The 15,501-nt window shown below is 49.3% G+C and overlaps 2 protein-coding genes across 2 annotated transcripts; both read left to right on the top strand.

Moving 5' to 3' along the window:
- Positions 1–3,952: 3,952 nt before the first annotated feature.
- On the top strand, positions 3,953–7,342 carry BC939DRAFT_437936 (kinase-like domain-containing protein). The gene is made up of 3 exons (XM_051553762.1): positions 3,953–4,701; positions 5,288–6,050; positions 6,175–7,342. The coding sequence occupies exons 1-3, from the start codon at positions 4,174–4,176 to the stop codon at positions 7,167–7,169; spliced, it is 2,286 nt and encodes a 761-aa protein (XP_051416695.1). The 5' UTR covers positions 3,953–4,173; the 3' UTR covers positions 7,170–7,342.
- A 1,525-nt stretch (positions 7,343–8,867) lies between these two features.
- BC939DRAFT_437935 (uncharacterized protein) lies at positions 8,868–15,218 on the top strand. The gene is made up of 4 exons (XM_051553761.1): positions 8,868–9,518; positions 10,273–11,397; positions 11,514–12,975; positions 13,068–15,218. The coding sequence occupies exons 1-4, from the start codon at positions 9,132–9,134 to the stop codon at positions 14,999–15,001; spliced, it is 4,908 nt and encodes a 1,635-aa protein (XP_051416694.1). The 5' UTR covers positions 8,868–9,131; the 3' UTR covers positions 15,002–15,218.
- The last annotated feature ends 283 nt before the right edge of the window (positions 15,219–15,501 follow it).

Here is a 15,501-nt window from a genome sequence, read left to right as displayed (position 1 = left end):
CTGTCCAGAAAAAATAAAAGGGAAAATGTAGACGCCATTTGACGATGCATATACATTTTTGTGGAGATGGTATAGTGTCGGTTGATGCAACGCCATCTTGATATGCCCCATATGACCCTGCCGCTGTATTTACATGATCGGGGGCAGGATAGTGGCCCCAAGTATAGGCCCACAACTCCTGTCTAGATCCTCTCTTCCCTCCATAAGCCCCTGGCAATTGCAAAAAAAAGTCTACAATGCCTCGAAACAAATCACGGTGCAGCATGCGTTGAACATGCAGGATGCGCCTGACTCCGCATACTGTGGATGAATAATAACAAACAGACGTCTATTTCCATATCTATTCCATGGATCTTAACCATCGCATATCCTTCATGTCTCGCACCCGCATAGGGGGAGGCCACCCTGTCATCCCCAGTTTCACTAACACGACCCACTCTCGCTTGGTCCATCATCTCATTGATGATCTCTGTAGGACGGAAGATAAGAGATATCTCGGCAACACAAACCAGGACACGGACGCGCCTTGCAGTCTACATGTAAGGGCTTTTTTTTCTTTTGTGCACTTGTCTCTGCTCATGGACAGTGAACTTGGACACGAGATCAAACAGATGAACAACAATAACAACAGCAACAACAATAACAGCAATAACAGCAATAACAGCAAACAGACGACAACAACAACGGCATCAATAGAGACTCCTGGACAACAACTTTACAATCTGGACGCAAGCCAATAAAGAGACAGAAAACACCTGATTACCCTTTTCTGCGTTGGACAATATTTAATGAATGCGAAGTTCTGACTTTGTGTCCCACTCTCCTGCGAGATAAAAAAAAAAAAAAAAAAAGAAAAAGAAAAGATCCTTATCTCGATCGGTCTATTCACATACACGTCAAGGAATGTTAGCGCAACATCCAAGCATCGGCTCTCCTTTTTCTTCTTTTTTTTTCTTTCTTTCTTCCTTCGTTCACAACGACGAGTATGAAGCCGTCAAGATGGAAGAAAAAAAAACAGCCCAACGCGATTGAGCACTAAATTAAATGAAGATCCTGGTTTTTTTTTTTTTATAACCTGCAAGCCATTTTGAAAAGAGATGAGATGGGCGAAATATAAACAGATAGACAAGGAGGGGGTCCAAGCTTGCAACGACATTGTTACACACACACAGGTTTCCATAGCACTAACAGAATAAAGTTTCGGGCTAGCCTTGCGCCTCCTCGCACGAGTGTTGGGATGGATGTAGACTATTCAAATTCACTTTCCCAAAAGTTGGGTTGGCTGGCTTGATGAAGGGGAAAAAAACAAAAAAAAAAGGCTGAACCAGAGAGAGTCTGGGTAGCATATTCGCCAGATACCGGATAGGTTCATGAATAGCGAAACCTTTCGTGCCTGAATGATTGTCATGGAGGTCATTGGCCTTTAGCTCTTGCGATAAAAAAAAACTGTAATATACAGATATACAGCAAACCAACCTAGTTTTCATGTCATACCCCCCCCCCTGCTCGCTCCCACTGCCCAACAGGAATCCGGTCCATTGAAGAAGCAGAGGCGTGTGAGAGGAGGAAGGTTGGATACCCTATCATCTGCAATCAGAGTTCGTTGTGGCGGGATTTTTCATACTCCACTCACGAGATGCTCGCAAGGACCGGGCATCATGATTGGGCAGCCTGAGAGCGGAAGCATGACACGAACAAAGAGCGCGAGCTGAACAATGGCTGGTCAGGCGTGTTTGCGGAAGTCGCTCCAGAAACTTAGAAAGCCTTAACGTCAATGGGCCTTTCCACAGGGTATCCCCGCCCCGGGTCCTGGCGCGTATTTGTCCTCATATATATATATTTTTTTTTTGAAAGCTACCCCTTACCGTTATCTTAATGCACCAATGCACTAGTGCACATCACTGTATAGGTACAATTTCTCGGTGGGTGGAGTTGCACTATCTCTACGCGTACCATCAATCTCCGTCGACTGGGTCCCCAGTGATTTGTCTTGCAGCCATAGGACGGAGCTTGAGGGGGAGCAAAAGGGCTATTTCATACGTCCTTTCGCCTTGATACGACTATCTCCATGAGTACCTCTAGTACCTTGCTGCTGTAAATGTTCCGACGCGGAAAATTAAAGAAGCTGCCCTACGTCTAGAGCTGTACTATGGTTGCCAATGCGTTGCTGGTGAACACGGAACACTCAATAGCAATAGGTACCCAAATGAATGTAAAAGGAAAAATATATGAAAAAGACCTTTACATACGATACGTACTCTCCAGGGACCGTGATGTACATCCAGACTATCGTTAGCCCTTTCCATAGACAGGATAGTCAAGGATCCTTGCGAGGGGAGGATGCATTTTGGTAATTTTTCCACGCTACAAAGCTACGTGGACGAGAATATCCAGGCGGCAGTGCAAAGTGTAGACTACACGGTTTTCCTATATTCATATTCTTCTCGTTCATTTGGAGGTCTCGATGTGTGCTCTCATAGAACTGAAATCACTGCTCCGTGTGTTGTGTTTTTTTCCATGTACATGTACCACCGCCTTGTTGGTTTTTTCATTTCCAGATGTTGTTTTTTTCTATTCCGCGGTGAGCTCTCTTTGTTTCCTCCATGTTCAGTATGTATTATTATATATAGATAAAGTAAGCTTCAGAAATGAATGTCATTGCCTGTGATAAAGGAACGATGTTATGTCGGATAGTTACTGTAGGTCCAAAAAAAAAAAAAAAAAAAAAAGTGAGATCATGAACCGACCGAGAAAGATTGGGGGTTTTGTCTTAATTGTTGTCTCTTTTTTGGTTGCACTCGATCAACTCAAGGTTGTAGAGCAACTGCCGTCCAGCCCAGATTGTAGCAACTAAGATATATCAGTGGGCGCCAGGTCAAGAAAAGAAAGAGCTGCCATATGAATAGAGCATAAACAACAGGAGACTCGTTGGCCATGAACAAAAAGGTTGTTGTATTGGACACAAATAAGAAATACAAGAAATACATGGGGAAAAAAAGTCTAGAGGGACTCGAGTGGTGTTTTGTATACATGGAGAGAGAGAGAGAGACCCATGAGAGCACGGGGACGATGTGGCTGACCGGTCTGATTGTATTCAAAAGACCGCATGCCTTCCACAAGGAGCTACTTGGGGACAGACAGGTAGAGAGAGATACGACCAGCGGGGGAGGTTATCGCAGATGGTGCGATGGATGGATGCACGCAGGGGCGAGGATACGTTTCCACCGGTGTGCATGTTCATGCGCATGCACATCACAGTTCATGGACTAATTCCACGGCCGCACTATGGAGCGGCGAAGTCCACTGACATATCCATGCATTGAAGATGCATTGAGGGATCACTTCAAGGTCCAATCGCAATAGGAAAGAGGCCAGAAGAGTGTGACCAAGAGAGGAAGAGGAAGAGCGGGTGAGCATGAACACAGTAACCCAAACTGTAAAAACTGTAAAGCAGCAGGGCGCGAGTGGTTGTAGGCTAGACTAGTCTACCGCCCATCACCCTTTCGGTATCCCCCTCCTCCGCTCCTTCATTCCTTCTTTGCCTCTTTTACTCCTTCTCTCAGTCGCGTACTAACCTCAGGTCCCCCTCTCTCCTCGACAGCGCAGCCCTCTCGCGTGCGATCTCTCCCGCCCTTGAATCTAACCGCCAGATTCTCATTCCTCCCCCTCTCCTGCGCCTTCCAGACCCACATTTTTTGGTTTCTATTTTGTTTTTTTTTAATCGATCAACTCTGTCCGCATTCCTAAGCACCACCCCCGAGGTCCGTTTTTAACAAAAAAGAGTTGTTGAGTTCCAATTCAATACACAATAGAGTCGCCATTGCCTTAATCTTCTTTCATCCCTCTCATTTTCCACCCTCTTTTATCGTTTTCTCACAGGCCCTGAACACCCTTTCTCCTCTCTCTCTCCCTTTCTCTTCTTTCCTCTTCTTCCCTCTTCTTTTCTCCCTCCCCCACCCCTCCTCTCACCCGTCCTCCCTCTCCTCCTCTCACTCCTCCTCCCTCTTACTCTCTCTCTCTCTCTCACGCTCTCTTTCTCGCAGTCTCTCTCACTCTCACTCTCATTCTCACTCTCACTCTCACTCTCTCTTTCTCGCAGTCTCTTCCCTCCCCCAGAGACATCTCAAGCAACTCCATCCTCCCTCGCTCTCCTCCCCACACAACATACAAGCCATGTTCGGCATGCAGTCCATGATGATACCCAAGGCCACAATAGTCACCGACGAAATCTCCTCCGCCAGCTCAATCAAGAGCGGCAAGAGCGGCAAGAGCAACAAAAGCCTCCCCAAAGACACCGACACAAACAGCGACACACAAAACAGCTCCACCACCAGCAAGCTCGTCGGACTCTTCAAGAGCAACAGCATCAGAAGCGGCAGCATATCCTCCGGCACATCCGCCGCCCCCACTTCGAGCCCCCATCAGCACGACATGGGAGTTCTCACGGAAGAAAATCACCAACCAGTCGATCTCGATAGCTACCGCCAAAGTCTTCAATGGCTTCAACAGACGTGTCGGCCCGTCTTCATGAAGGAGCTGATGCAGGTCAGCAGCGTGCCCGTCCCCATCACAGCCAACAACGCCAAGCACTCCGATATGATCGGAGGCATCCAGCAAGTGCAGGTCGCTACTTGGAAGCAGTGCCAGGTCCAGGTTGTTCCGGTCGACAAGTGGGGTTCCCCACAGGATGTCCTTCATGAGGTAAAGATAACACATACTGCAGCATCCGATTCTTTTATCCCCTCTGCCATATCCCTGGAGCAATGGTCTGCTTGGTGCAAGAAAAAAAATGCGTCGTCTTCATCTACGCGCACACGCGACAGACGGAGTAGCACATGGGTACCTGCGTCGCTTCAAACACCGCCGTATCAAAACATCTTTGCTCATTTGCCTTGTTCAACACACTGCATTCGCCCATGCTACCGTACTAGACCTTCTAGCCAACCGCCACGGCCTTTTTTTTTTTTTTTTCTTCATCCGTCCATCTGCCTCCTTCGTACCTTCTTTTGGGGAACAGTTCACCCATTGCAGAATGTGCTCTTTTTTGTTTGTTTTGTTCCAGGTTGTTGTTGATTGTTGTTTTTCCTTCGCCCCAAGTACATGTGCACCAATGCGGTTGTCGCTCTCAATTCTCTACAGTACTATTTTTCTTTCTTTGGTTTATCGTGCACGAATCGTAAAGGTGCATAGCACAACGGCTCTGCGGCCGATTTTGATTCTTCTTTTCCTTGTACAACTTGGGCGCGTGGCATCGTGTGACTAACAGAACATGCCTCTCGGTGTCTAGATCCAAGCCCTACATAGGCTACGTAAATGCCGGCAAATCATCCAGCTGTATGGCTATCTCCCAAATATATCCACCACTGCGAACTCAAGTCAGATTCCAGCCCTTCTACTCCAGCAGCCCAACTATGGATCTCTCCGCCAGTTCCTCGATCACCACTTTGATTCTATCCAATGGCCTGAGCGCTACAAACTAGCTCTTGACATTGCCCAGGGCCTTCGGTTCCTGACATCACAAGGCGTGCCTTGTACAATGCACTCTGGAAACATTCTCATCGACAATGAGGGTGTTGCCATCCTCACAGGATTTGGTATCCCAGCAGGCCTCATCACCGCGGCACCATGCCAAATGACGGCCCAGCCTTCTCCATCCTCATTACTGGTCTATATGGCGCCCGAAAAACTCCAGGGCAAAAAGGATCATTCACCTGACTGGGAGGTGTATTCGCTCGGTATCCTGCTCTGGGAACTGTCCTCAGGACGGATTCCTTTTGATGAGATCATTGCACGCGCCGAAGCTGGTCCTAGGCTCTCCAAGAACATGGAGCAATTGTCTTCAGCCATTGTAAAGGGCCTTCGCGAGGAGACGATTGCTGGCACACCCGAGATCTACGAGCAGCTCTACAAGATGTGCTGGGAGGGTGAAGCAGAGTCGAGGCCACCGCTTGAGGTTGTTGAGGAGACTTTGCAGATGCTTGTTGTTGTTGAGCCGATGGATATGCTGATGTTACCTGGAGAAGAAATGGGTATGTCTGTGGCCACTGTCGGTAAGTTTTCCTGAGTCATTTTTTTTTTTTTTTTTTTTGGTGTTTTATGGTTCCTCGACCCAATGATTTCAAGACCCTAACCTGGATTTGGCAATACTTTTTTTTTTTTTCTGTGTGAACGCAGTCTCTGATAGTATTGACGCCGACGCTCTCAGCACATACACACGGTCAAACAGCACCCGCTCTAGCTCACCCGGCCCTAGTCATGTGCGTTCCTTTACTCGTCCACAAACCCTCCATCAAGCTGTCAGTGTTTCCAACCCAGACATGACGGAGTGGTATATTCTCTCTGGGCACGACATCAATGGATACGCGATCGTGCCAACATACTCGCTCGAGTGCGAGATTACGCCCGTCCAGACATGCGTCGGACATTTCCTTCCCAGCTCGCTCCCTATTCTGAAAGAGCTCATGGATCAGGATGCCGATATTTCTCTCCTCGCTAAGCGATCCGAACAGAACTGCCTGCATATCCTCCTGGACCGCTATATACCCTTTAAGAACGAGAATGACTCGGCGCATCTATTTGCAGCACTTGAAATGCTTCTCGAGGCTGGCGCAGAGGTGAATGCCAGGGATGTCCAGGGTTACACACCCTTGCACCTGCTAATGAAAAACCCCAAGATCTCGCCCGAGGACGTGGTCGAGGTCATGAACAGGATGGTGGCCAAGGGAGCCGATACGTCGATCCAAGCGCCCCGAGACGGCAATGTGTTGTCACTGGCAGCCAAATACCTGCATTTCGAGGCTGCTCGCACAATCTTGAACACCGACGTCCTTGCCTCTGAGCCCGAATCGATCGACCGTGCGATCGAGTCCTGTATGACGATGACAGGTCGTGCAACAGACAAGTTTGTCAACCTGAGGACGAAGACAAGGGAGCTCCTTAAGTTGTGGACGGGCAAGGCTGGTGCACCAAGGCGAGAGAAGGTTGTCGTCAAGGTTCTCACGGAGGCGGGACAGCTGGACCCGACGGGACTGCGCGCCAAGGTCAAGCCCGTGCGCCTGGCACCGCAGATACAGCTGGACTGCGCCAACCGCTATTATGATCTTCATATCAAGAAGAAGCGGGAGATGATACTGCATAATATGGGCGGCATGCAAGGGATCTTCCGATAAAGACGTAGATCGTCTTCAGATTCATACAGACATACACACACATACACACACACACACACACATCCTTCCAATATCTTTTGCATGTCCCACCATTTTCCCACACACACACACACACACACACCCCATTCATTACATGTCAAGTATATAGCGCCGAACCTGCATGGATATATGAATATAGCCGTTTGTAATAAACAATCACCAAACGCACTTGATTGAGATTTGAACGCAGCAGGGGCGGGGCATGAATGGGGGGGGGCATCATTGCGTCGTCGGATAGGCACACGTTGCACTCGTAAGCACGCTTGCTGACCTCATCTCGGAGCGGTGCGGCGATTTCATTTGCCATGTTTGACCAGGGTAGGGGGAGGAACACCCCCCTGGGGTGTGGTAGACGAGTGCTCTCTGTGTCCCCCTCCGTCACCATAAATCGGGCGACTGCGCCAGCACAGAAAAAAGCGCGGCATTTCTTGTGGAAGAGCGGGGGGGCGTTTACTTCAGCTGATACCATTGTTTGGACAATCGGGGCCATAGCCAGCACTCATGACAAGAAATAAAAAAAGTTTTTTCCCGCCAAAATCGATAATTATACGAAATAAATTGGGCGCTTGTTGTCAACAAATCGAGTCCCTGGGACGCTTGCAAGGGCGTGTGAAGTATGTGCGGGGTGGTGACTGAAGAAGGTCTGCTCCTTTTACTTCATTTTGTGTTTGAAGTAGAGTATAAAAACAGTGGTGCCTGCATGATGCATTGGGAGATCGTGCCGTAACGAGCTGTACTCGAGACAACGTATCGATCAGATGGCGCGGGATGGAGGAGAGACAGGGGGGTGTGTGTCTATATTGTAATACTGGTGGTTGGTGGTCTGATGATGGTTGCTGGCGAAGGTGCATCTCGATGCATGGACTGTATGTTAGGAGTCGATCAACCTCATCCGATGCACCATGCGATGGATGCAGCGAAATACATCGTACAGAAACCGATGACGAGAAAAAAAAAACTACATAATATCAACACCCCCGCCCCCCCTCCCCACTGGTCTCTTCTTTCTCCTCTTCTCTGAGTCCTTTGTTCCCTCGCTTCTTTCCTCCTTCCGCTGCCACAGCCGACAACAGCAACAACCACAACCATTACAGCAACCGCACACTCGCTGTCCTCTCTTCCTAGCCGAACACCGCTGTCTCTAGGTCACTGTCGAGGCTGTGGAGGTTGGTGTATTTTTTTTCATTGTATCTCGCTGTCTGCATGATCGCACAACACAACACAACAACACAACACATAAACAACGCCGATACACAAACAAACACGCATATCTGCCATTACAGTTTTTTTTTTTGTTATTACATGTCGTCTGCTCAAACCCTGATGAGACCCGGCTCATTTGCATTTAACCCATTCTTCGTCTCTGCTTCTGCCCCTCTGTCCCTCTGTTGATCTCCTCCTCTTCTCGTCCTGCTGGCTAGTTCTGTGCGTTACCTGCTGTCCGCTTGTTCCCTCTTGTGCTCACGGCGATCCCTTCATCCCTCCATTTGTTTCGGCGCAAATCCTCAACAGCAATCACACGCAGCGTGCGCATCACCGGGGACCGGCTCCAGCATTTGCATTTATTTTTTCATCCTTTCTTTTTTTGAACATCCTCTCTCTCTCTTTTTCTTTTCACTCTCCACACCCATCCTCCCTCTGCCCTTCATCTCTTTTTTTATTTTCATTTTCATTTTCATTTTCATTTTCATTTTCATTTCTTTTAACGCACACTTCCACCGCTTGACGCACACTTCCCCCTCCTCCATCTTAGCACGCTCCTCCTCCCCCTGCAGATCGTTCACCATATCACCCTCGACCATCGACACTCCTATCGTCACTCAAGGGATTCAACCATCCGACCTGGAACAGAACCAGAGAACCAAAGACCGAATACACCCAGCGCGTGGACCCGATACCGCCTGGTCAGCCCCAAGCAGAGTCATGGACGACAACACCATCCTTTCCCTGTGTTTCCCCTCGACACAGGTGGGCGGCACAGTCGACGAGGCCACGACGAGAATATTTCAGCAGCTCTGTGAGGAGCAGACTCGGGCGAATCAGTGCCAGGCAAGCCTCCATGTCAGTGTCAGTAACGCAGGCAACAGCAACAGTAACAGCAGCAGTAACAACAGTACCGCATCCGTCTGCGCCAACAGCACCACCACCAGCAGTGCCAACAGCAGCACTAGTTCACTCACTGCTGTTGCTCCTAAACACACTTCGGTCGATACCCACCATACCGCTGTAGTATACAATGTAACGCTGTCAGGATCCTACCAAAAAGTCATGCTCGCCCGAGGGGTTTTTCTGCGCAATAGCCCATTGAAGGTAAATACTGCACTACAGGGTTTTACATTACTTTCATCCCTCACAGCATGGACATCTTCAGCGTGAATCCGTCTCCATGCTGCGGTAGCTTTCCTTCACCCCTACTCCTACCACCACCCTAGCCTCTTAACAACAGCAGTCCTCCACACCCTTTTTCATTGGGGCAAAGATTGTCGTCACCCTCGCAACCTAAGGCTCACGCCCAATGAAGTGTCCCCTGTTTTCCACATGAGACTTGACGATCAGTTTCTGTTGTTCTTTCACCTTGTCCCTTTACTGGCGTTATGTTTTTCACATCTGCAGTATGTTCCTGGTGGTGTTGGCCCCATGTGGTTTGTTTATACAGGGGCACGATTGTTTATTTGAATATGACTGGCAATTCTTCCATTCTTTGCGCAAATACATAAAAAATCTCGGCTCCAGGAACGGCGTCTTTTGCGTGTTGGATCCCAGGCATCAGGGGCTTCCTTGCTTGAGCGTCTTTCGGAGGAGAGCGATGTGGAGTGCACCCTCTTGCTACTTTGATATGCCCGGTGTTGATCTGATATCAAACATGTACTCCAACCACATCCCTGCTGCCCAACACTGTAATCACTCTCCTCGATCTGTTCCAGCTCAACTCCACTGCGCTTGGTGTGGTTGATCAGCCGATATCGTATATAGTCTGTCATTTTGCCACCAAGTCTTCAACTGACCATGAGCGTGTCGGATCAAGTACTAATTCCACTCCCATCACTCTCTACTCACTTTATAGCCAAGGCTGTCGATCCCTGTGAGCAAGGCGTTGATCACCTTGAGTGAACCCCAGGAAACCGTTCAGGATGAAGCTATGACGACCGAGGATGCTGCAAAAGCGCAGAAGCAGTCTTCGCTAACAACATCAACAGCAGAAACCCGTGTGAATGACCAGGAGCGAACAGATGCGTCGGCATCTTTATCATCACCATCAACAATACCACGCTCCGCCGCAGCAGTGACTTCAGGAACACCCAACACCGCATCCGACCGCAAGATAGAGGTAGATACCCAGAGCCAAGGTCTCACAGTCGCCACTTCAGAGTACTCTCCGATATCCAATGATGACAAAGTAGCGAACCATTCTGCAGACCTTTCATCAACATCAAGCGAAAAGGCATCCGTTGTAGCCCCATCAGCATCCTCGACCACTACACCCACACCTACACCCACGTTTACAGTCCTGCCTCGGTTCAAGGCAGCCGTCGATGAGATCTCGGCCAAGACCAGGACCTCGATTACGCTTTTATCCAGCCTTACTCCTTCTCACATCCTCGGGCGATCAGTCGTGGCCGGTTTCGCCCGGAGAGATATGGTCGAGTTGCAGGTCACAGGGACATGGGAGAATGCTGAGGCGGCTCGTCTTCTGTTGCTGGTCGCGATTGACACTCTCAAGGCTGGCGTCGTCTCAGATAAGCTGACTGTCGAGCTCAAGTTTCAAAACATGATCGGTGGTAGGAAGCGTCAGGACTTACAGGAGCTGATGGCCAGGACAAGGACAAGCATCTATCTAACTTCGCCGCTTGTTCAGACGGCCAACAAAAGCGGCATCCCAGTCGACTCCCGGTATAACGAAATTTACATCACAGGCGAGGCGAAGCAGGTGGCGACTGCCAAGGACGCTCTCTCGCGGGCCAATCGTCGAGCACAGGCATCGTCCCTTTCATGCACTCGCCAAGTCAATATTGCCACACGCAAGCTGGACTGGATGCTGCAAAACCACCGTGAGAAGTTACGCAGCATCATGACTGACAACGCCACCTTTATTGCATTCCCACCGCTGGGGGGAACACATCCTACCATCTCTGTCTATGGTGAATCAGGTGTGAACGTCGAGCGGACCATCCGTACAGTGATGCAACTGGTAAGGATGATTCTCTGTATATTCCTTGTTTGAATAGCGTTTTGCTGAGTTGCTGCGCACAAAGTATGATCGAAAAGCTAATGCGGACTAAATTATTGCTCTTTGTTCGTCTTTAGTCATGTCATTTCCACTCTGGATCTATCACCATGCGGGATATTGCTTTGTCTATCCATGTCTCGCACACACACTCCTCAATTCCCAACATTTGCAAGCTCGTTTCACAGGCTGCCGGAGCGGAAGTGGAATACCGAAACAACGGGTTTCTCGTGTTTGGCAGTGAGGCCCAGACCAGGATGGCGATGCAGTTTCTGACGGAAGTTGATATTGTCAAGGCTCTTCCATCCGAGTTCAAGTTCTCAGTAGAGTTGGCGAACGAACACCGCGAGTTCATTTCAGGAAAAAAGAACGGCAAAATCAACCGTATTATGAAGGCAACAGGAGCCAAGATCAAGTTTGACCAGTGCAACGAGTACAACTTTTACGTTGATCTAAGTTCTACCATCTCCGCAAAAGCCATGGAGGCACTCGCGCTGCTTCAGGAAGAGCTTCCAGCCGAAATTTCCTTCTTTGTGCCAGAGGCATACCACAAGCGGATCATCGGAGTTGGTGGCAAGAATATCCAGCGGATCATGAAGAAGTTTGGGGTGTATGTGAAGTTTTCCAATTCCGAGGAGTTCGCGACTTTGGGAGGCTATTTCGACAACCTTGATAACGTCGTGGCGCGGACACCATCGAAGAACGCTATCAACCTTGACAATTTGAAGCAGGCTGTCATGGAGCTCGTGAATCCAAAGGATAAGGATTTTGTTAGCCATCATCTGGTCATACCCAAACAACAACATCTGTCCCTGCTATCGGATCATGCGATCGCCCTGAGGGAGATCCACGACGCTACCAATGCGACCGTTCTATTTCCCGTACGCGAGACAGGAAGCGACATCGTCACGATTTCTGGACCCGAATCCCTTATCCAACAGGCGATTACGATGCTGCTATCGATGGTGGACGAGCAGAATGTTTATCCTGTCAAGTATTCAGAAAACCTTGGCAGAGTCTTGGCCTTGCCAGAGTTCCAGTCGGATGTTGTGGACGCAATGAAGCGAGCATGGAATATGACGTTAGTTGTGCCTGAAGTCAAGAGTGTTCACATTCCAGAATCTCAGGAGTTTACATCGACCAAAGAACCTGCAACCCCGTCTCCCACAATCTCCTCAGCACAGGCAGCCGAAAAGATTCCAAAGCCCATCTTGAAGCAAGTGAAAAATGAATCTAAACAGGCGGCTGAGGCATCGCAGGACGCTGCCAAGAAGGACGAAGAGGCATATCAGCCAGCATCCTCAAGTAACGAAAATCAGAAGCCGGTCAAGGCGCCGACCGACCACGTGTTCGTTTTCGAGTATACTCGGAATAACGAGGACTATTTGCAGAGCGCAAAGGATCTTCTGACGCAGTTCCTAACCAGTCATGGAATCGAGGTCTATGATGATGAGCCCCTGATTCCGAGGCCGCGATCCACCTCCTTTGGAGAGTCGCTCATACATTTTCACAGCAGGATTCCCTCGTCGACTGTCGCTGATTGTAAGTGAAGCGGGCTTGTGTTGATAGCTATTTGGTCAAAGTATTTGTAGGTTTTGCACTGTACTAAGCTTTAACTGATACTTAAATTGTAGTGCCAGCACGAGGTTCTCCCGACTACGCGCTATTCGACAACGCAGCAGCCGCTTATGAGCCGAGTTCTGGGCACGCGTCAGTCCTCGGAGCAGGTCCTTTGGCGACATCAGATATTCGCTCTCTGTTCGCGCCGTCGTCTCCTTCAGGTCTCCCATCGATCGATACGTCTTCATCCAGGTGGTCAGACCACAGCCGTAGCCTGAGCGCGTTCCCGGCATCGCCCTCGACGCACAGTTCTGCTTCTTCGACAGCTGGATCTTCGTTTGGCTTGGGATCTGCGTCCGTCATCGGTCATAGTCCCAGTGGATCCAGTATCTATCCTCGAGTGACCTCCCTGCCAGCCGACCCTTGGACACCATCCAAGCATGTGCAGCGACAGTCCCAAACCTCTGGCGGTTATCTGGGCACTATTGGCGACTTGCGCTCCACATCCTCTGGTGTCGCGCATACAGCTGGATCGCATGGAAGTGGTTACTATCTGCCTGGCTACCCTCAGTCTCCACATAGCTCCACGCACACACCTGAGGCTGGTTTCATCAAAGCGCCTGGATTCCAAACGCCCGGCTCTACGACCTCGGGCCATCGTTATTCGGCTGGTAATTCTCCAGTTCAAGGACCGACTACCAGCATTGGAAACTTTGGAAATATAATGGGTCATCAAGTCTCGCCACAGCATACATCGGTCCAAAGACCGTCGTCAGGATCCTCCGCGAATCGTGGTAGCATGCAATTTCTAGAAGATAAGATGCTTTCTGGAGCGACTTTTGGACCCGGATATGGACCGTCCTTAAACAGTGGGAGTGGGCGTACCTCTCATCATCATCAGCAGATGACGTACCAGCATCAGCAACAACCGCAGCCTCAACTTGCTCAACAACACCAGCACCAACACCAGCACCAGTCCTTGAATCCATCATACCCCCAGCAACAGCACGGATATTCTGGTCAAACATACCCTTCTCACCTCCAGCTTCATCATGGATTGATGTATCCCCAGCAGCGTCAGCGCCATTCGAGCCAGAACAGCGCTGCCAGCCATCACACCATGGGCCTGGGTCATATCGGAGGAGGCCCGGGCTCTGCAGGAGGCAGCGTCAACAGCGATGAGATCTCAACCGAGGATGACAGTGATGAGGTCTTTGACGAGATGAGAAACCGCCAAAAGGTGCAGTCTACGTCCACTCCAGTGTTTCAGCATTCGATGCACCAGGGCTATCATCAGAGCAGTTTTGGAAGCGGATACGAGGGTTATTCGTCACACAATTCTTCGTCCTCGAGTTTACTGAATCGTAGAGGATCAGCAGGATCGACGCACAGCATCGGCTTTCAACATCAGCATCAACAGCAACAGCAGCAGTTTTTCTCGCAAAAGCCGTTGGACTACTCTTCGCACCTGAACAGTAGTGGCATTGATCTGTATGGACAAAATGCTCTTGTCAGTGCCATGGAGAAGCACTCTATCAGCAACAACCAGTCAGAGAGCGACTTGAGCGTTGGTGGTGGTCGATCTTCGCAGGGACGATTTGGCCAAAGTCGCCAGTCGACGGGTATGTCGAGCGCAGTTGGTGCAGGATTGGGCGGAGCTGCTACGGGATCGAGATTTGAGGACGACCGCGGCTTCTTCTCAAGCGGTTTCGGTGGTATCATTGGTGAGGGGGCTCACGGATACGGTCAAATGACCAATGGCTCAATGACTAGCCTTGGTCACCCTTCCGGCGGCACATTTAGCCAGCATGCCTCATCCAACGGCCACCGGAGCGGCAGCAGTGCCTTTGGCAGTTATGGGGCGAACTCTGATTATGGTGGTGTAACCCCGGCAAATACTAGTCTGTCGTCCTCGGCCTCACCATTCTATTTGGACTCGGCTCTCCATCCAGGACAGTCTGCGGACCGTGTCAACGAGACAAGCCGCGTGGTTGGATGGGATCGTTAGAGACGCTGCAGACTGTGTCCTCCTACTGAGGGCCTGCATTCCTTTTTTTTTGTTTCAAGGGTTTGCGGTTTTTATGAACAAGTCGCTTCTTTTTTCCTTCCTTTCTTCCTTTTTTCATGTACATGCTTTCGTCTCATTCATTCTTGTTTACTGCTTGCAATTTACCTTGCTTTTCTGCATGCTTGCATATCACCATCGCGGCCGTTATCCTCTTTGCTTTTTTTTTTTTTTTTTTTTTTTTTTCCTCTTTCTTGTGTTTTAAGCTGCTTTCGCTTTATTTTACGGTCTTTTCCCTGCATCTTTGCTTGAGGTTTGAGGTTTGTAATATATTGTATCAATATTCAATATGTCATCCTCTAATAATTTGCAACATGTATTCTTGGCTGCTTTCTTTCGTCTGTTTGTCTCGTCCTTGTTTCTTTGCTTGCTGCAGTGTATTCCCATGTTGCATTTTACATTTGCTAATATTGAACCAAACAATAAAAAAAAAAAAAAGCGAT

This window comes from Gamsiella multidivaricata, assembly GCF_025024155.1.
Source record: "Gamsiella multidivaricata strain RSA 2152 chromosome Unknown BC939scaffold_5, whole genome shotgun sequence".
In the NCBI taxonomy this organism is placed as follows: domain Eukaryota; kingdom Fungi; phylum Mortierellomycota; class Mortierellomycetes; order Mortierellales; family Mortierellaceae; genus Gamsiella; species Gamsiella multidivaricata.
This window is presented reverse-complemented; position numbering and strand designations above follow the sequence as displayed.

Excerpts from the sequence above, each read along its gene's own strand:
- BC939DRAFT_437935 (XM_051553761.1), top strand. The coding sequence starts at position 9,132 with ATGGACGACAACACCATCCTTTCCCTGTGTTTCCCCTCGACACAGGTG. Across the intron at positions 9,519-10,272 it reads TGCGCAATAGCCCATTGAAG|CCAAGGCTGTCGATCCCTGT; the intron begins GTAAATACTGCA and ends CTCACTTTATAG. Across the intron at positions 11,398-11,513 it reads TCCGTACAGTGATGCAACTG|TCATGTCATTTCCACTCTGG; the intron begins GTAAGGATGATT and ends GTTCGTCTTTAG.
- BC939DRAFT_437936 (XM_051553762.1), top strand. The coding sequence starts at position 4,174 with ATGTTCGGCATGCAGTCCATGATGATACCCAAGGCCACAATAGTCACC. Across the intron at positions 4,702-5,287 it reads CACAGGATGTCCTTCATGAG|ATCCAAGCCCTACATAGGCT; the intron begins GTAAAGATAACA and ends CTCGGTGTCTAG. Across the intron at positions 6,051-6,174 it reads TATGTCTGTGGCCACTGTCG|TCTCTGATAGTATTGACGCC; the intron begins GTAAGTTTTCCT and ends GTGTGAACGCAG.